This window comes from Naegleria gruberi (assembly GCF_000004985.1).
Source record: "Naegleria gruberi genomic scaffold NAEGRscaffold_85, whole genome shotgun sequence".
NCBI lineage: Eukaryota > Heterolobosea > Eutetramitea > Acrasida > Naegleriidae > Naegleria > Naegleria gruberi.
The window spans coordinates 152,078-170,554 of record NW_003163242.1 but is presented as its reverse complement, the minus strand read 5'-3'; the positions used below and the strand labels follow the sequence as shown (position 1 = coordinate 170,554).

The 18,477-nt window shown below is 31.4% G+C and overlaps 12 protein-coding genes across 12 annotated transcripts; 7 read left to right on the top strand and 5 right to left on the bottom strand.

Annotated features, from left to right (window-relative positions):
- Window positions 1-149: 149 nt before the first annotated feature.
- On the bottom strand, window positions 150-1,053 carry NAEGRDRAFT_75824 (Peroxin 19 (Pex19), putative; the record flags this gene model as incomplete). Its single annotated transcript, XM_002669217.1, has 2 exons — window positions 150-949; window positions 1,002-1,053. 2 exons carry the CDS (start codon window positions 1,051-1,053, stop codon window positions 150-152), a joined length of 852 nt encoding a protein of 283 aa, XP_002669263.1.
- A 302-nt stretch (window positions 1,054-1,355) lies between these two features.
- NAEGRDRAFT_59992 (mevalonate decarboxylase) lies at window positions 1,356-2,556 on the top strand (the record flags this gene model as incomplete). The annotated part of the gene is made up of 1 exon (XM_002669253.1): window positions 1,356-2,556. One exon carries the CDS (start codon window positions 1,356-1,358, stop codon window positions 2,529-2,531), a length of 1,176 nt encoding a protein of 391 aa, XP_002669299.1. The 3' UTR covers window positions 2,532-2,556.
- Window positions 2,537-3,452, bottom strand: NAEGRDRAFT_88192 (ATP synthase assembly protein Atp10; the record flags this gene model as incomplete). The annotated part of the gene is made up of 1 exon (XM_002669216.1): window positions 2,537-3,452. The coding sequence occupies one exon, from the start codon at window positions 3,450-3,452 to the stop codon at window positions 2,550-2,552; it is 903 nt and encodes a 300-aa protein (XP_002669262.1).
- Window positions 3,453-3,989: 537 nt separating this feature from the next.
- On the top strand, window positions 3,990-4,658 carry NAEGRDRAFT_75822 (uncharacterized protein; the record flags this gene model as incomplete). Its single annotated transcript, XM_002669252.1, has 1 exon — window positions 3,990-4,658. One exon carries the CDS (start codon window positions 3,990-3,992, stop codon window positions 4,656-4,658), a length of 669 nt encoding a protein of 222 aa, XP_002669298.1.
- Window positions 4,659-5,119: 461 nt separating this feature from the next.
- Window positions 5,120-5,620, top strand: NAEGRDRAFT_82208 (uncharacterized protein). The gene has a single exon (XM_002669251.1). The coding sequence runs from the start codon at window positions 5,132-5,134 to the stop codon at window positions 5,552-5,554; it is 423 nt and encodes a 140-aa protein (XP_002669297.1). The 5' UTR covers window positions 5,120-5,131; the 3' UTR covers window positions 5,555-5,620.
- A 1,511-nt stretch (window positions 5,621-7,131) lies between these two features.
- Window positions 7,132-7,884, top strand: NAEGRDRAFT_75820 (uncharacterized protein; the record flags this gene model as incomplete). Its single annotated transcript, XM_002669250.1, has 1 exon — window positions 7,132-7,884. The coding sequence occupies one exon, from the start codon at window positions 7,132-7,134 to the stop codon at window positions 7,882-7,884; it is 753 nt and encodes a 250-aa protein (XP_002669296.1).
- A 708-nt stretch (window positions 7,885-8,592) lies between these two features.
- NAEGRDRAFT_75819 (uncharacterized protein) lies at window positions 8,593-9,255 on the top strand (the record flags this gene model as incomplete). Its single annotated transcript, XM_002669249.1, has 1 exon — window positions 8,593-9,255. One exon carries the CDS (start codon window positions 8,593-8,595, stop codon window positions 9,253-9,255), a length of 663 nt encoding a protein of 220 aa, XP_002669295.1.
- A 139-nt stretch (window positions 9,256-9,394) lies between these two features.
- On the top strand, window positions 9,395-10,999 carry NAEGRDRAFT_75818 (uncharacterized protein; the record flags this gene model as incomplete). The annotated part of the gene is made up of 1 exon (XM_002669248.1): window positions 9,395-10,999. The coding sequence occupies one exon, from the start codon at window positions 9,395-9,397 to the stop codon at window positions 10,997-10,999; it is 1,605 nt and encodes a 534-aa protein (XP_002669294.1).
- Window positions 11,000-11,151: 152 nt separating this feature from the next.
- On the top strand, window positions 11,152-11,610 carry NAEGRDRAFT_54345 (uncharacterized protein; the record flags this gene model as incomplete). Its single annotated transcript, XM_002669247.1, has 1 exon — window positions 11,152-11,610. One exon carries the CDS (start codon window positions 11,152-11,154, stop codon window positions 11,608-11,610), a length of 459 nt encoding a protein of 152 aa, XP_002669293.1.
- Window positions 11,611-12,002: 392 nt separating this feature from the next.
- Window positions 12,003-14,094, bottom strand: NAEGRDRAFT_75816 (uncharacterized protein; the record flags this gene model as incomplete). Its single annotated transcript, XM_002669215.1, has 4 exons — window positions 12,003-13,161; window positions 13,218-13,484; window positions 13,559-13,668; window positions 13,774-14,094. 4 exons carry the CDS (start codon window positions 14,092-14,094, stop codon window positions 12,003-12,005), a joined length of 1,857 nt encoding a protein of 618 aa, XP_002669261.1.
- A 1,316-nt stretch (window positions 14,095-15,410) lies between these two features.
- Window positions 15,411-15,920, bottom strand: NAEGRDRAFT_75815 (uncharacterized protein; the record flags this gene model as incomplete). The annotated part of the gene is made up of 1 exon (XM_002669214.1): window positions 15,411-15,920. One exon carries the CDS (start codon window positions 15,918-15,920, stop codon window positions 15,411-15,413), a length of 510 nt encoding a protein of 169 aa, XP_002669260.1.
- Window positions 15,921-17,288: 1,368 nt separating this feature from the next.
- NAEGRDRAFT_75814 (uncharacterized protein) lies at window positions 17,289-17,663 on the bottom strand (the record flags this gene model as incomplete). The annotated part of the gene is made up of 1 exon (XM_002669213.1): window positions 17,289-17,663. One exon carries the CDS (start codon window positions 17,661-17,663, stop codon window positions 17,289-17,291), a length of 375 nt encoding a protein of 124 aa, XP_002669259.1.
- Between the last annotated feature and the right edge of the window lie 814 nt (window positions 17,664-18,477).

Sequence of the window (18,477 nt, the reverse complement as noted above, 5' to 3'; positions counted from 1 at the left end):
TGATATTAAGGAATATAAAACTTGGCTGGAAAATGAGAATAACAAGGCAACACTATTAGAAAGTCAGAGTTCATTGAACTTATAAACTTGCATTCATTACATTAAGGTATTAATGAGTTTCATTCTAATAAAATTTGTAAGAAATGAATTTATTGAGTTGGACAACCTCCTTTACCACCAGCACCTCCTGCAGCATCAGTAAATTTGAGTCCTTGTAAAAGTTTTTGAACTTGAGATTCTTCTTCAGAACCTCCTTCAGCTTTAGATAATTGACTAACAATTTCTTCTGGTGGTTGACCTTGTTCTTGCATTGCTTTCATTAATTCTATCAATTCATCAATAGCATCTGGATACTTGCTCGTTTCATAAACATTACAAATTTTACAACATAAATCATATTGTTTTTGAATACGTTGATATTCTTCATCAGCAACTTTTCCTCTATTTTGATCCAACCATATTGGATATTTTTCTCTTAATTCTTCCATTGGTTGTCTAAGAATATCAGGTGACATTAGTACTTCCATCATACTTTGTAAAAGATTTGAAAAGGCTCCTTCATCAACTGGTTCTTCTTCTCCTGAATTATCACCACCACTACTACTACCAGTATTAGAAGTATTTGTTGTATCATTCATTGATTCTACATTTTGATTTAATAAATTTAATGTATTATGTAATGCATTTTGGAAATTACTAGACTTTTCACCTCCTTCAGTTTGTTCCAATTCATTGAAAAATTTAGTCACTTGTTCTGTTAAATGATTTACAACTTCCTTTTCTTGTGGAGTAAATGTTTTCTGTAAAATATCATCCAAATCAATATCATTTGGTTCCAAGTTTGATGATGAAGAAGCATCAGCAGAAGATGATGCTACAGGTGATGATGCTGATGTTTTCTTTTCAGATGATGGTGTTTTTGGTGCTTCATCAAATTCATTTAAAGCATCTATTTTGATCCGATTGTTTAATTTTAATCCGATCGGAATCTAACCACTTACTTTCGAGAATATCGTCAAGGTCATCAAAATCTTCTTGTTTATTGTTGGACATTTTTTTTCTTCCTATTTATTTCCGATTCTTTTAATTCTTCATCACACAACTCTCTTCAAAGTGTCTATGCCTCTCCTCACACAAGGCTTTCAATGCTGTAGCAGAATCAATTACAAATTATTATTATTACTTCTAATGATATTAATTTCAAGCTGAGGTTACCACCACACTGACTGTTCATCAAAAAGATCAAATTGCCTAGCTTCCTAATAGCTTGTTAATTCGTTCACCGTTTTGTCATCCTTGCAACGTTCGCTCAAGTTAAAATTTAATCATTTAACAACCAAGCCTTTAAAAAAAAAATGTCATTCACTTCACCTAAATTCACTTGTACAAGTCCTGTTAATATTGCCGTCATCAAATATTGGGGAAAGGAAAATGAAGCAGAACACATTCCATTAAATTCATCTCTCTCTGCTACTCTTAACCAAGATGATTTAAAGACTACTACCACTGTTCAAGCTAGTACTGAATTTCCTTGTGATGAATTAATTTTGAATGGAAAGAAGGAAGATGTTCAAGGAAGTAAACGTATTCAAAGAGTTTTCCAAGAAATTCGTAAAGCAGCTACAGCTAAATGGTACACTGAACGTCCAAACAAGGATCAAGAAATTTATGTTCATATTGATTCTACCAATAACTTCCCAACAGCAGCTGGTTTAGCATCAAGTGCTTCTGGTTATTGTTGTTTAGTTTTTGCTTTGGGTCAATTATTTGAAGTTAAATCTGATTTGAGTATTATTGCAAGATTGGGAAGTGGTAGTGCTTGTAGATCATTGTACGGAGGATATGTTGCTTGGGAAAAGGGTCACGATCATGAAACAAGTAAGGCTATTCAAGTTTTGGATGAACATGATGATTTCTCAAAGCAAACTAATATTGTTGTTTGTGTTGTTTCTGATAGACAAAAACACACTCCAAGTACATCAGGAATGCAACAATCTGTAATTACTTCTAAATTATTGAAGGTTAGAGCTAGTGAAATTGTTCCACAAAGAATGATTGAAATGGATAAGGCTTTGAAGACTAAAGATTTTAATCTTTTTGCTACATTAACTATGGATGATTCTGATAATATGCACGCTTGTTGTGCTGATACTGAACCAGCTATTTATTATATGAATGAAACTTCTAACCAAATTGTTCAATTGGTTAAGGATTTCAATGCTTTCGATGATGGAAATGGTGTTGAAAATTTGAAGGTTGCTTATACTTTTGATGCTGGTCCAAATGCTGTTCTCTTCTTCCCTAACAAGGAAGTTACTAACAAGTTTTTGGCTATTTTACATGCTTTCTTCCCACCATCAAATCAAGAACAATTCTTCTCTAAGGAACCATTCGTTACTGAAATGAAGCAATATACTGAAATGGTTGAATCATTCAAGAAGTCCACTTCTGTTAAGATTGATGCTGATGGATTGAGATATTTGATCCACACAACTGTTGGTTATGGTCCAAAGGTTGTTAGCATTGAATAAATTTTATTGACCTATTTTTTATTGTATTCTTTGAGTGAGTAATTGTTGAATGGCTGATATCATAAAATCCTTTTCTTTACCTTCAGGTGATCCACAACCTCTCCATCTAATTCTACATTGTTGATCAATAACAAAAACGTAACATGTCTTACTATTGGTAATTTCTACAGCATCCTTAAATTTGAAAGTTTCATTATTATTCTTGAGGAATGTTAATAAAGTATTGGCATGCATCTTTTCTGGAACTACAGATTTTAAATTTTTAGTGACATAAGATTCAAGCCACGAAACGACATAATTTTCGCTAATACTTAAATCTATACATTGAGTTTTGTTTACAGATGATGATGGGCTAGAAGTTTCATATTGAGTTTGAAATTCTTCATATGCTTCCTTCCATTCCTTTGTCATATTTGAACCATATTCAGTAAAATTCACAAATAATAAAGTTGCTCTACATTGCTTGATTTTCTTTACAAGATCAACTTGTTCTCCATTAATATTCTTAATAACAGCCTTATTTCTACCATCTCCGAGAATAACTTCAGGTGATGGAAAGACTGTACTCTTTTCTAGTGGAATTAATTGTCCTGACATGGAAACAAAAAGTTTTCCTTTATGTTTGAGGACTGATTTAATTTCTTTAAGAGGAGAATATCTGTGAATTTCCGATTGGATATTATCTCTTTCATTTTTCAAATGTTTTGATAATCTTTCTCTTTCCTTTTCAACTTCTTCTTTTAATTTATTATCACCTCCGAAAATATTCTTCAGAAAATATCTACATTGATTATTATTTAATGATAAATTATTATTACTTTGAATTAATCCGAGTCCGAATCGATAGTATTTTTGTTGTTTATGATGAACAGCAATCGAACGTAAATGATGCTGAATAAATGTATTTGAATTTTTGAACATTTTTTTTAAAGGCTAAAATTTAAAAATGATTGAAAAAAGTTTATTGATTATCAAATTTGTTAGTTTTTATAATTTTCATATATTGATTGGTATTATATAATATTCAAATATTTGAATATCAATAAATAACCAATAATATTCAAAGAATACACTTTTAAAAATTAATTAAAAAAAATAAATGAACTCAACCAGCAAAATTGAAGGTAAATTTTCAAAGCCTTTGAAATAATACCAACAACAATACAACACACCATTATATTGATCGAATGGATCAAATTATTAGATATTCCATGTACAATATTAAAATCCAAACTTGAAAATTCAATTAAAATTGATGAAGAATTTAAATCATCAAGCCTTTCATCAATTAAAGTATGGAATGTAATTGAATTGACTGTTTCTCCGTGTGCTAAATATGCTTCATTTCCATATCATGATTACACTCCGTATGCTCAATTTATTTCAGTGGATGATTTAATAGAGAAGGAATTAAAATTAGAGAAGGAAAATGTAAAATCATTGTGTTCATCATGTCTAATGAATCAATCGTGTGATGTTTCATCTTCGTGTAATGGAGTTTGTATTGTTACTAGAAATGTCATACTTTCGAATAGTCATGCTGGAACACATGCTGATCAACCTAAACATTTTGAAAAGAATCCAATTGTGGAATATTTTCACACTCTTCAATATAATGGAGCTTGTTTAGTATTAAATTTAGTGGAAGAATTGAAGAATAATTTGGAAATTTCAGAAGAAATTCTTAGAAATGCAATTGAAAAGAGTAAAATTCCAAAAGATAAAATTCTCAGATGTATCATCAAGACTCGATCCAATCAACCAAGTGATGAACAAGAATGGACCAATGATTTTGCACATTTTCATCCAAGTGCAGCTGAATATTTATCAAGAGAATTACCTAATCTTCTCCTTATTGGAATTGATACACCATCAATTGACCATCCTAATAAGGCACCAATTATTGAACATTCACATGGTAGATTTTGGAATGCTAGAATTGCAATTTTGGAAAATTTAAATTGTGAAATGATTTTTTCACATACTAACAGTAGTGATAATAGTATTAATAGTAACAATAGTATTAACAATAGTATTGAAGGATATTTACAAACAAGTTTCAATCCATTACAAATTTCACAAGATGCCATTGGATGTTTTGTCAAGTTTTATCCATCACATCAATAGAATGTTATATCTTTCAACAATAATCTTCTCTCTAATCTGCTTCTACTACTAGTTGACATTTATTAGTAGTTGATGACAATATAAAGATTAAAGATTAATTTACTGTAAATATGGATTCTTAAAGATGTCAGGACTCTATTCATCTACAGATTTGCCGTCTTCGAACATGAATGGACATTCAATAAGAAAAAGCCAACAGTCAGGTACGGAGTATGATTCACACAATTTAACACGTTAAAATTAATTGGGCGGGAAAAGTTTGCTTGTCTTTCAAACTTGTCAATCAAAATTTTGCTCATCAATCAAACATTTTAACTTGACGTATGTCATCTTTTTAACGGGCAAGCCAATCGTTGACAGGTTTTTTCTCTTCACCACAACACGTGTAAGCAACAACTGCCACACACATCAATGGACAAGTATAAATCCCTGTCATCAAGTTGTTTTCACACAAAAAAAAACACAAGAACAAAATGTCCACTAACGTTGCTCCAGAAATTGATGCTGCTTGGGAATCCTTGAAGACTGAATCCATTAAATGGTTCACTTTCGTCCCAGAAAAGACGGGTTTGATCATGGATGCCACTGGTACTGGTGATTGGGATGAATTCTTGGGTTCATTCGGTCCATCTGATGTCAAGTTTGGTATTTATCGTGCTGTTGCTGTTGATGATGATTCTAGAAGAACTAAATTCGTTTTAGTTGCTTGGACTGGTAGTCAATGTAATGCCATGAAGAGATCAAAGGTTGCTGCTAATAAGACCATCGTTACTCAAAAGTACTCTGTTCACATTGATATTCAAGCTTCTGAACATGCTCAACTTTCTCAAGAAGAAGTTATTGCTAAATTGAACAGCTCCACTGGTGCTCACAAGCCAAAATCATACGAATTTTAATTCACAATATTGTGCAGTTAATGCTGTTGATCCAATATTAACAATATAAAAAAACATTTTTGTAAAGTTATTTATTTGTTTTAACTGTGATTCTCCTCTGGATTAGATAGGCTTCATCATGCTCTTGGAAAGTTTCATCTTCCAAAGCCAATGCCTCAACATACTTCATTCAAATACCCAACTCGAATGTTCTAACTTCATTGATAAGGAACATATTGTTAAGGAGATTGCATTTGTGTCATGTTGGAATTGTAAAATGGAACGTAATTTGTTTGATTATGAATTTACAAGTAGTGATGATGTCATGGTATGAGTAGCTCAATTGCACCATATCAATTCCATATGATGAAAATGATTTACAAGAGGTTTTGTACCTGTAAAAAGAACGATGTAATTTAATGAAGATTTAAATGGTGGATACAATAATGGATATTTATATAATTGTGTAATATTTAGAATTGTTTCTTTAAGACCATTTACAGATAGGATTAATCCAGATTTATTTCAGGTTCAATCTGTTATTCAACTAGATGGCATATTAAAAATGTTCAGATTTTATTTCAAATTAAATGAAGAATTTATTCTTATTATTGGAGAAGAATCACTCACTAAAATGAAATCTGAACAATTATTTATCGATTGCTTAAAAAATTTCCAATAATTCTTTATTTTCCATATGATGAAACTCTAAAAATCCCTAACCGAAATTTAATGTTTTACTTTAATAAGATCATCCTCTTCAATGTTGATGGAGAGGTACTTTTCCAAGTCTTTTCTCTTAATTGCAAATTGTGCTCCTTCTTGTATCAATTTTCTAAGATCAGCATTCCTAGGAATTGGTTCAAATTTGTATAGGTTGCCCTGTCTTTGGAATTCAGCAACTTGCTCTTTTGAATGTAAACAGGCATCCTCAAGAACATAGGCTGGAATGAATTCTTTGCTTTGTTCGTTGATCATTGTTTTTGAGTGTTTTTTTTTGAGGTTTTAATTTGATTATTAAGCGAGCAATTTGTAAGTTTTTAATTATTGTAAACAATTACAACCGATAACATAGATGGGAGTTTTAAACAGGTAACTTATTTGATGACAAATATCCTTGTTACTTGTTGGAGAAACTGGAGCTCAGAATGTCAAATAACATTACTAACATTTCCTTGCGATTAAGTATTTTGAAATTGATGGTTGTTTTTATACTAAGAATGAAAATTATTGAATTATTTACCTCACCCCAGGAGAATCAAATCGGTTTATATTACACAAGTTGGAAGTACGAATGGCTACGGCCATATCACGATTCATGCACCTCATCCCGTCCGATTTGAGAAGTTAAGCATCGTCGAGCCACATCAGTACTGAGGTTGGAGACAACTTGGGAACCTGTGGTGCTGTAGTCTTTTTCTTAGTGTCATAGATTGAAAACAAGATCTTGATTGCTTCTGATTTGATGCTCCATAAAAGCTGTAATCCCAATTTATCGAAAGGTGTTGATGATTTCTCCCGAGAACCTTTTAGAAGGACATTTCTTTTTGTGGCCTTTTGATTCTCGATATTCATGTTGACCTTTCGTCGATTAAAAAATGGCTAAATTAAAGTGGGTATTGTTGCTTACATTGTTTCTGTATTGTGTTTGTTGTTGTGTTGTGAATGGTCATTCATTTGTCAGTAAAACATTTGATCAATTGGATTCGACACTATCTCTTGTTTATGTTAATGATTACTTGACAGCTGTTGTGTGGAAAAATGTGTCAGAAAATTACAATTTAACTTCATCAAAAGATGTAACAACATTAATGAAACAACACAATTTACTCGATATTGCATTTATTCCAGCATCACTAAAAATGTCAACACTTTGGACGAAACTTAATTCAGACTTTAATCAAAAAAGAATTGTTAATTTTTATGGTTTCGTAAAGGGATATGGGCAGAGATTTCACATTTTAGAAGATTTTGATATGATCATTACATCGAGGAATTTGTTTTTGGAAATGTTTAGAAATTATCATAGAGGAAGTGGAAAGAGAACACCTGTTGGTCATTTATACGAAACTTCTGACTTTAACTTTATTGATCTTTATCCATATTCTGTTTATCAAGTGGATGAAAATGCAACTGGATTGAATTTAAGTATTTCAGTTAGTCAACCATCTTGTGTGAATTCATCATCACTTTTAACATCTTTCGATTATGAACCACCTTTATTCAATTCATTTCGAATAATGAAATATGGAGGAGAAATGGTTAGTGATTATGATTTGGAATGTTTGAAAAGCTGTGGGAATAATTTCAAAATTTTATCCAAAGTAGGTTTTCTTAAATATTGTTTCTAATAACATTTCAAGACGAATCAAGATATTATCAAACAGGAAATACAATCAACTTATGGATTTTACTCAAACTCTTCAATTTCACAATTAGAATCACTCTACCTTCCATCAAATTGTCATAATTGCCATTTCGAATATTGTTCTGAAATAGTTTTGAATGATATCGAATATTGGTTGATTCCTCAAACTATAATAGTCATCATTCACTTTATCTTTCTATTTTTCACAGGTGCATTAAGGCAACCTTCTGTAAAACGACGACTTATCACACCTTACCTACCTCTAACAATTATTATTATTGAAATAGCGACTTCTGACATGTTTTGGTTAGTTCTCAATCTTTCATTAGCAATTGCTGGAATTGTATTGAATTTCTGTATTCTAGTTCATTTCTTTACCTATTTAAGATTATATTTTTTACATAATTTATATAGATTATTTTCACTTTCTAAAAATATCAATTCAACATTATTGAAATTAAGTGGAATAATTCTTGGAATAGTAATAACTTTGATTTTTCCATTATTTCTTCATATTTTAATATCCATTCCATATATAGCAATGTATTATATAGTTGAATTGGCACCAAATATAGTATTTAACATTTTATCTGGAATATCTATTGGAATTGCATGTATATTAGGATTGTCAGTAATATCCATTGATTTTATACTAAACATAAAGAAATGGAAAGAGAAAGGATTGAGATACATGTTATTCTTCGATGATCCATTCTTAATCAGAGTAGATATGATACTTCTCAGTTTTAACATTATAATTCTCATTATCATTTCAGCAATTTCAGATCATCATGTTATTTACTTTTTCAGATTAATCATGTTTATCTTGTTTTGTCTAGTGAGTGGTGGATCTTGTGTGATTAAATATTTGATTGATAAAATTCAAAGTTCCAAATCTCAACAAATTGAAGGTGAACTGGAGAGTTATCTGAAACATCAGGATTTTAGAGATTTGATTAGAGAATATTGTGTGAAGGAACTTTCATTAGAGAATTACAACTTTTTCACTTTTTTATTGGAATTGAAATTAAAATCAAAGAAGAAACTTTCAATAGAGTTGATGGATGAAATTTCACAAGTTTATTTGAATCAAAACTCTACTTTCGAATTGAACATTTCAAGCACTTGCAGAAAGAACTTTTTCATATTAAGGAAACGAATTCAAGACCAAAATGAAACAGAATTATCCACTGAATCAAATTCTTTTGTACAAACAATTCAGGATTTGATTTTAGTATTTGAAGGTGAAATATTGGCAAATCTCAGAGATACCTTTTCAAGAATGGAAAATACGAATGAATTTAAAACATGGCTTTATGCTTTCAAAGTTCAACAACAAAATAACATTTTCTGAGACAATTCAGTTGAGTTACCAATATCAAAAGAAGAGAAAATCTCTTTATTGAACAAAGAATAAAAGAAATACAAAAGTAAAACTTTTTGTGAGATTGACCTGTCATGTCCAATTAGAAGGATCAATTTCACAACAAAAAATGTCATCACTCTACGGAGATTGCATTGGTCATATCTTGAAATTTTTACCATTGAATGGGCTTTTACCAGTTATTTTGATAAATAAAACCTGGCACTCTGGATTGACACAAAGTGTTTGGCATGCTCTATTTATGTCATATTTAGAAAAGGAAATGACAAATGTCAAATTGACCAGTTATTGTGTGAAATTGTATAGAAAATTATTTGGTGATGATCATCATGTTATTGAAGAATTATTACTTTATGATATAACTCAAGATGAAAAGAAAGTGTCAAATGCCAAGAAAAAATCAATTGACTATCACAAATCATTGAAAAGTTATGTAATAGGAAAATTGATCGGAAGAGAAGGGAAAGAATTGAAGAAATTGATTCGATTCCCTCTTCAAAAAGTATTTGGTGAAGGAGATGGAAGAAGAATTGATAGAATAGTTGCTTTTGAAAGAAAGTGGAAGAAAGTTAGCGAATTCCTAAATGAAAGAGTTTCCTTCCATAAAGATGGTTTGAAGAAACAGCATATAAGTAATTCAATCAATGAAATGCTTATGAAGAGAGTGAAATATGATTTGAAGCTTGTTTTCAAACAAGATAAAATAGCCAGTTTCGAATTAGGAAGAAAGATTAGTATAGAAATTGCAAGTGGTCAATTGTTGCAAAGATTTAGGGTAATGATATTCGTACAGTTATTTTATCAATATTTTGATAGCTCATTACTAATGTCAGATCAATTACAATTAATTACTGAAACAAATGAGATTCCAATAGAATTATTCAATGCATTCACATTCGAAACTTTCAAGATTGTATTGGATTTTATTTCAAAATATTGTCCTAAAAACGTTCAATCTATTAGAAACCATATTGAGAATGACACTTCAAAAGATGCCTCCTTGAAATCATTCCTCTTTGAGAAACCACAAAGATTTCTCGGTCATTACTTGATAGGAAAATTTGGAATTTCATTATTTGCTGATATTTCAGATGGATTCGAATATTGTCTTGCTGAGTACAGGTTTGAAATTCCTAATTTCCTTGTCGATTGTTTGGTTTATAGGACTGATAAAATTGATGAAACAAAGAAATTGGACATGGTTGATACCTATTCGAAATATCACAATATTCCCTATCTGAATGTCGATTTCATTGTGCAAATCATTAATAGTGCAAGTGTGGCCCTACTTGGCTGTGGACATAAAAAGTATATACTCATTAGCAATATTGAAATTCTCCTTTCCAAAATTGAGGATGATCCTGAAATTCCATTAATTTTCAGAATTACCACTTGTCAATTGGGGGACTGTTGGATACCGGCTGAGTTTCACACACTTGTGCAAGTAATATTCAATTTTTCTAATAAGGTATTTGATGAAAATGTTCAACCACCTTATTGTGATCCTCTCATCTTTATATCAAGTCAATTGAATGCTTTTGTAAAGTTTGATGTACAAGGATGGGTTGATTTATTCTTGGAATTCTTAAAAAAAGGATCTAAAAAGAAGTTTGTAGACAGCTCTGGAAGAAGTTTTGAAAATATTGTAATGTCAAAATCATTTCCTTCCAGTATTAGAGAAATTCTAGTTGATTATTTGGTTGATTATGAGTAGATAATGAATTATACTAATGGATTAAATTCTTTGTTGGATATGATTTACTCGTGTGTCTATTTCAGTACTATTCGAAAGATTGGGGGATACGAAAACTAGATCTTAATAGTTAAAATGTGAACTGATTCATATTCCAGAAATTCAAGTAATCAATGGCTATTAACTATTCACCAGATGTGGTTTGGAGAAATCAAAAACGAAAACTTCAAAAACTCAGAGAACAAGTTACGAGATGTGGCAACAATGCCTCTCGCTATTTGACTGAAATTCTTGAATGGGATATAGATTCGATTGGTACAATCAAACCATTTGGAGTTTACAATGGCCGAAATGGAGAGCTCAGAGATCACACAAAGGATCTCATTGAACCAGAACATTTTGAGCAAACAACAAGATTGGATTCAGAAGTACCTGTAACAAGCACTACTACTAACCAAGGAAATGGCTCATTCTGGGGAGCACTTGCTGTTGTTGGGGCAGTTTCTTTAGGAGCCATGTATGTAGCTACCAATAATAATAACCCTCCCAATCAACAACAACAACAAATTCAACAACAAGGAAGAAGAAACAATGAAAATGAAGAAAGCCAACAAGAATGCTTAATTATGTAATTTAGATACCATTTTAAATAAAACAGTAAGACATTCGTTTATTTGAGAGGATAAGTAGCTTTCATCATCTGATTCAATTTTTACTTCACAGCTTTAAGAATGTAAAGTATTTGTCATAATTTAGTCTTTTCCTCTGTATTCAAAACGCACCATTGAGAGAAAATGGAAGCTGAGTCATTACCAAGTATTGTTGTTTATTGAGGAGGAGAGAGAGTACAGTCCCGTCTCGAATAGTAAAAGGTCAATGACAATGCATCACATAAATTATTATAATTATTTTCATGTCTCAATCTCAAAAGTCCTGTGAAAGCTTTAAGATTTCTTGCCAAAATTTTTCAGGTAATTTGGAAATTCTATTTTGATCTATGAAGAGTTGTTTTCTGTTGACAATGCTAAACTTGAGAATCTCTCTCAAAAATTGCATTCAAAAAATTTTCACAAACTTCAAGCATAGCAAAGTAATTATCAATGGATAGAGTAAAGTTATTCTTGCAATAATTGATTAGATATTGAATTTCATGTTTCATTGCCATATCAAGTAATCCAATAATTTTAACAGCATCAATTTTGTCAATTGAAATTCTATAACAATATTTGATCACAATTTCCAATAATTCCAAATCTTCTGATTCGTCAGGTGTGAATATTCCATCATCACTCAAATCACTGAAACAAGATCCACTGTCAAATAATGCATTAAACAATGTACTTGATGAACTCAATACAGTTTTGTGACAATATAAGTATTTGTTTTGTCCCATTTTGATTTTTACATCACTTGTTTTCATATCACCATATAATGATTCAATTGTTTGTGGTTCATTTTCAATTGTTTCCTCAATATTAATTGCAGTTGGTTCAGTAATGATCATTTTTGGAAATATGGCAGTAGCATTTCTCATAATTATTGGAAGAGTCGATAATAAAGTGTTTCCTTCTTTTGTTTGCATTTGAACAGCAGCATATTCAATGCAATGGTTATTCAATTGATCGAGAATGTAATTTTGAATACCAAATTCCTCTTTGCAAGTTTTGAGTAAATTTTCAATTGTTTCCCATTTGAAAGTAAGATTTTCTAATGTGAATGAGTTCACAAATTCACTTGTCAATGATCTTTTCAAATCAATAAATTCACCATTCTTAAATAAACCCAAAATGAATAAAACATCCAACACTTCTTCTTTGCTAAACTTTACCTTGTTCTTATCATACAGCAAAGAATCAATTAATTTTTGAATAATTTCTTGTTGTGATGAACTCATCAAACAAAGCATCTTTTCATTCTTCAAAATATTACTAAATTTTGGTGAAATTTTTTCAATGAGTGGAATGAATCCATAAATTTGAAATCCAAATAATTGATCTCTTGAATGTTTTTTCAAATTATATTCTATTTTGGAGTACAAGCTACTATTTCCAGTTAATAACTTATTTCCAATATGAGGATACATTATAATATTAAAAGGTGAATCACCGCTGAATCCAGCAGTTCCATTTCCTGCAATTGTCACAATATTTCCATTTTCTAATATTTTTCTAATTCTTTGATTACTGTTGATCAGCAATATAAACCTCATTATTTGATGAAACAAAAACACTATTAGGACTGATTCAGTTGTGCATTTGTTGCAGGACCATTATCACCACTGAATCCATAAGTTCCATTTCCAGCAATTGTTATAATATTTCCATTTTCCAATATTTTTCTAATTCTGTGATTATGTTGATCAGCAATATAAACTTCATTAGTTAATGAAACAAAAACACTAGAAGGATAATACAATTGTGCATTTGTTGCAGGACCATTATCACCACTGAATCCATCAGTTCCATTTCCTGCAATTGTTATAATATTTCCATTTTCTAATATTTTTCTAATTCTTTGATTGTATGATCAGCAATATAAACTTCATTATTTGATGAAACAAAAACAGTACAAGGATTATACAATTGTGCATTTGTTGCAAGCCCATTATCACCACTGAATCCATAAGTTCCATTTCCTGCAATTGTCACAATATTTCCATTTTCCAATATTTTTCTAATTCTTTGATTATGCTATAATCAGCAATATAAACTTCATTAGTTGATGAAACAAAAACAGTAGAAGGCCTATACAGTTGTGCATTTGTTGCAGGACCATTATCACCACTGAATCCATACAGTTCCATTTCCTGCAATTGTTATAATACTTCCATTTTCTAATATTTTTCTAATTCTATGATTATGTAAATCAGCAATGCAAACTTCATTATTTGATGAAACAAAAACACTAGAAGGATAATTAAATTGTGCATTTGTTGCAGGACCATTATCACCACTGAATCCAGCAGTTCCATTTCCTGCAATTGTCACAATATTTCCATTTTCTAATATTTTTCTAACTGCATGATTACAAAAATCAGCAATGTAAACTTCATTATTTGATGAAACAAAAACACCAAAAGGATTAAACAGTTGTGCCCTGGTAGCATTTGTAGACATTTTTTTAATTGTAATCCGAACAGAAAAAAAGAAACCAGAAAATATTCTTCAACAGAGGAAATGAATTTTTTGGGCTAGTGAAGATGAATTTTAGATGGTTTCTACATAAAACCATGTAGAAGAACATTACTAGTGGGTGTTCAACATTTTTGATGGTGTGATAATGATGAAAAATGCTTAATAATGGTAAGGAGTGAGGTTTCAAGTTATTTTTTGTCTTTTTTTTAAAACAACCGAAAACGATGGGGAAGAGACATGAATTATAGTTTGAGGTGGTGAAGGAGGTGCAGAAATCTATCTTTTCATTTAGGGGCGTATGGTTGTCAGAAAATTACGAAATAATCGGGGGTAAACAACATTTCTTCATTCCTTAAGAAACAACTCTGATATTATTAAGCCACAAAAATCCGATTTTTAACAAACTTTGAAAGGTAAATTTGGAAAATGTTAATTCATTGAAACCAAAAATCTGATTCATAATCCTTGAACACAGCCAACACATCAAACCCAAAAAACAATTCCACTCAACCCTGTGTAGTCTAATGAAAGACATGTGAATCTGACGATACTTAAACAACAAGTCCAAATCACATAATTCAGGTTCAAGTCCTGACACTGGGTTTCAACTTTTTATTCAGAAACTAAACTGAGATATTTATTTACTGATCTTGTAATATGAAAGTAGGAATAGCAAATGAACAAGACAATACTCCGACATCAATCTTTCCAACCATAGTTGGCCATCACAAGAAATCAACAAGCACCACTGTAGTTGGTGATGAAGCCATTGCTAAGAGAGGTATCTGTACATTGAAATATCCAATTGAACATTGTGTCATTACCAACATATCTGATATGGAACTAGTTTGGAGACAAACCATTTATGAAGAATTGAGATGCAGGCCAGAATTACATCCAATCTTGATGAGTGAAGCAGTGAGGGAACCAAAGTGTAATAGAGAGAGGATGACGCAGATCGTGTTTGAGGAGTTTAATATATCAAATTTTTATGTGGCAATGCAAGGAGTGTTGGCATTGTTTGCATCTGGCAAGACAAGTGGAATTGTTTTGGATTTGGGAGAGATGGTATCAAGAGCTGTTCCTGTCTATGAAGGATATGCCTTGACACATGCCATTTCAAGTTGGAATTTTGCTGGAAGGGAAATTACTGAATATTTGGTTCAAGCATTTGTTGGATGTAAAATACCATATTTTGCAGAGCATCCAACAGATGTCATGACAGATATTAAGCATAATATTTGCTATGTTGCATTGGATTTTGAACAGGAAAATGAAAAGGCACTGACTGATGTTTCTTATGAATTACCAGATGGAATGGTACCAGCAACACTAGGTTCTTCTTGAGAGGCTGTTGACTTAGCAGAAGGAGGTGGTGGACTACCTGCACCTCCAGAAGGTGGTGGTGGACCTGAACTGATATCTGAACAACTCAAAGAAGGACTAGCAGAACGACAACAACAACCTCTAGCACAACTTGGAGATGGTGCACAAGAACGTCTGCAACATTCTCTATTCTCCTCACATCTACAACAACGATCCAAACTAGAGGATTGTACAGAGAGAGATTCAGAAATACAGTCATCCATTGCAGCCAACTTTTTCTTTTCCTTTTCTGGCTTTTCTTCAGGTAATTTAAAGTCAGTCTTATGCCAATTAACTCTTTCCTTCCACATACTAATAATTCTTTCTAACTTTTCCTTTTCTTGCTTATCTTTAGCTTCTTGTGCACAGTTGAGGGAATGCAGAGAGAGAGTCAATCTTTTGTTGAGCCCACAAAGTTGGCATGGCAGCCTCTTCAGGAACATTGTTAGGACACTGAGTGAATACTAAGAAACGGAGTGACGGAACACACAGTCTCACGGAATCCGCCTCAAGTAAGAAACTGTCCAACGGGGCAGTCTGAAGTAAGAAACGGAATTAAGAATGGATATTAAGCTCAATAACACAGTAACATTCTAAAATTGTTCTAATTGATTCCATTTGTTGTTGGATTTAATCTACTTGTTCTTAGCGATTTCATTCCCAAGATCAAATTTCACATTATTATTTCATGAAACTTTCCCCACTCGATGTGTGCATTCATGTATGTTATCATTTCAAGTTTCGTTGTTTTATTTTGTAATTTCAACTAACAAATTAGCAAATCTTTGAATAGATTTGTTTCAAGTTTATTCGCAAAGAATAAAACATGCCAATTACAGTTAGTAGCATTGTCATTATTTATATATATCCATAATTATTCAAAAAATTCAAGTTTCGTCATCTGATCCAAGAGTTATTCAGAATTAAGGGAAAAAAAGAGTGTTAAGGAATGCCTTATATAAAAAATTAAAAAAAAAGTGAAATTTATTATTAATTTGATATTTACTAATACATGGGAAAGCTGCACGATTTGGAAATTTAATTTGGGCGAGTAAATAACCAATTCTTAGTCAACCAAACAGGAACCTGACCAACACAAAAGAACAGGAATAAATTATAATAAATATGATGTTTATTATCAATTTAAATAGTACTACTAGAAGAAACTTTTTGATTTGGTGAAGTACATGATGGGTAGTATACATGTGTATTTTCAAATTTCACACATACCTTTCCCTATCATAACTAAATACTATTATTATATCGATGGAAAATATCATTGATGATGGTTGGTGAATGATCAGATGATGGTATCACCAACATCAATTTTTCCATGATGAAAAATGATTTCTAATTTCATGATGATAATTTTCCAATAAAAATCATTATTACTACTATTATATAGATGATGTATAGATGAAGGGCTGAAATTATTGTGGTATAAAGATGTGAAACCACTCCGTAAATCATCAAAGTACATCACGTACTAGATGTTGAAATATTTTTTCTTCAAAATCCAGTCAGACCAATTTGGTGATGTTTGGATGTGTTAGTTATTGCTTATTCTTCAGTCAAGCAAGCCATATTAAACAAACAATTGAAAGTAAGCAGAGTCAAAGTTTCAAATATAAAAGGAAAATTCAAAAAGTAATTATGTCTCATTCATTTTATTAATGTTACTAAGCTCTCTCTCCATATTTGAATTGCCAGCTTGTAGTATTAAGCGGAGAGAATCTCCCGTTTAGAATAAGAAACGGCCTGAATCCCGTTCATCCCGTTGCCCGTCTCACCGTTTATTTGTATCAACTCGGTTAACTTGTTGGAATATCAAGTTCTTGAATGTGATAAATCTTTGAACCATATCTGAAAGATACAGCAACCTTAGCTGTTTCCTTTCCAGAGTTTTTGATTTTACCATACAATTTGAAAATTTCTCCTTCCTTCAAAGAAACTGGTTCGTTTGGATAAACTTCTTCCATATCAGAATCTTCGAAATCTGCAACAACAAATGATAAGACTGGTTTACCAATAGCATTCAAAATTTGATCTTGTGAAAGAATCAAACCAAAATTTAAGAAGAACTTTGCTAATTGCCAACAAATAAATAGTAGGCCAGTTATCTTCTTAATTTCCTCAACCAAATTGAACAAACCAACTATCGCAAGATCGTTGCCTTCACTGTTCATACAGTCAAAGACTGTAGCGGGATTGTCGCCATATTCCTGGCAGGCTTCCCGTCTTAATTGTAAATTGAAAAGAATATTGTTAGAATAGATAGAATTCATAGACGAAAACATTAGATTTAAAAATCAGTAATATTCTTATTCAAAATTAAGATTTAATGATAGGAAATGGCTACGGCCATATCACGATTCATGCACCTCATCCCGTCCGATTTGAGAAGTTAAGCATCGTCGAGCCACATCAGTACTGAGGTTGGAGACAACTTGGGAACCTGTGGTGCTGTAGTCTTTTTCTTAGTCATAGATTGAAAACAAGATCTTGATTGCTTAAAAGTATTTTATTAAATAACTTAATACTTATTAAACTGTTTTTATCCCTTTGTTTGGTATTGAAAAATTGGCAAAGGTTCCCCCTATTTTCTAGTCGCTTAAACTGAAGGTTTTGATGGCAAAAAGTATTAAGATTCAATACTTTATTGAAATCTAAATATCTTTGATTTAATTGTTTAATAATAAATGTGTTTTTTAAGGTGAAAATCTACAAAACACTTTTGATGAAGGTAGGAATTACAAGCAGGACATTTGATAGGAGTGAGAGAATGAAAATTCTTACAATGCTCACAAAGTCCACGAGTTTTGACACTGGATGGGAAATGTATTGTTCTTTTGAAATTTGGGTTGGTGGATTCACAATGAGATAATGTTGCCTCTTGCAAATATTCATTGAGGGTCAAATTAGTTAAGTTTCTAACATGCTTATAAATTAAATATTGATTAACGAGAGCTATACGTAGAACTTCAAAGAGATGGATGATTT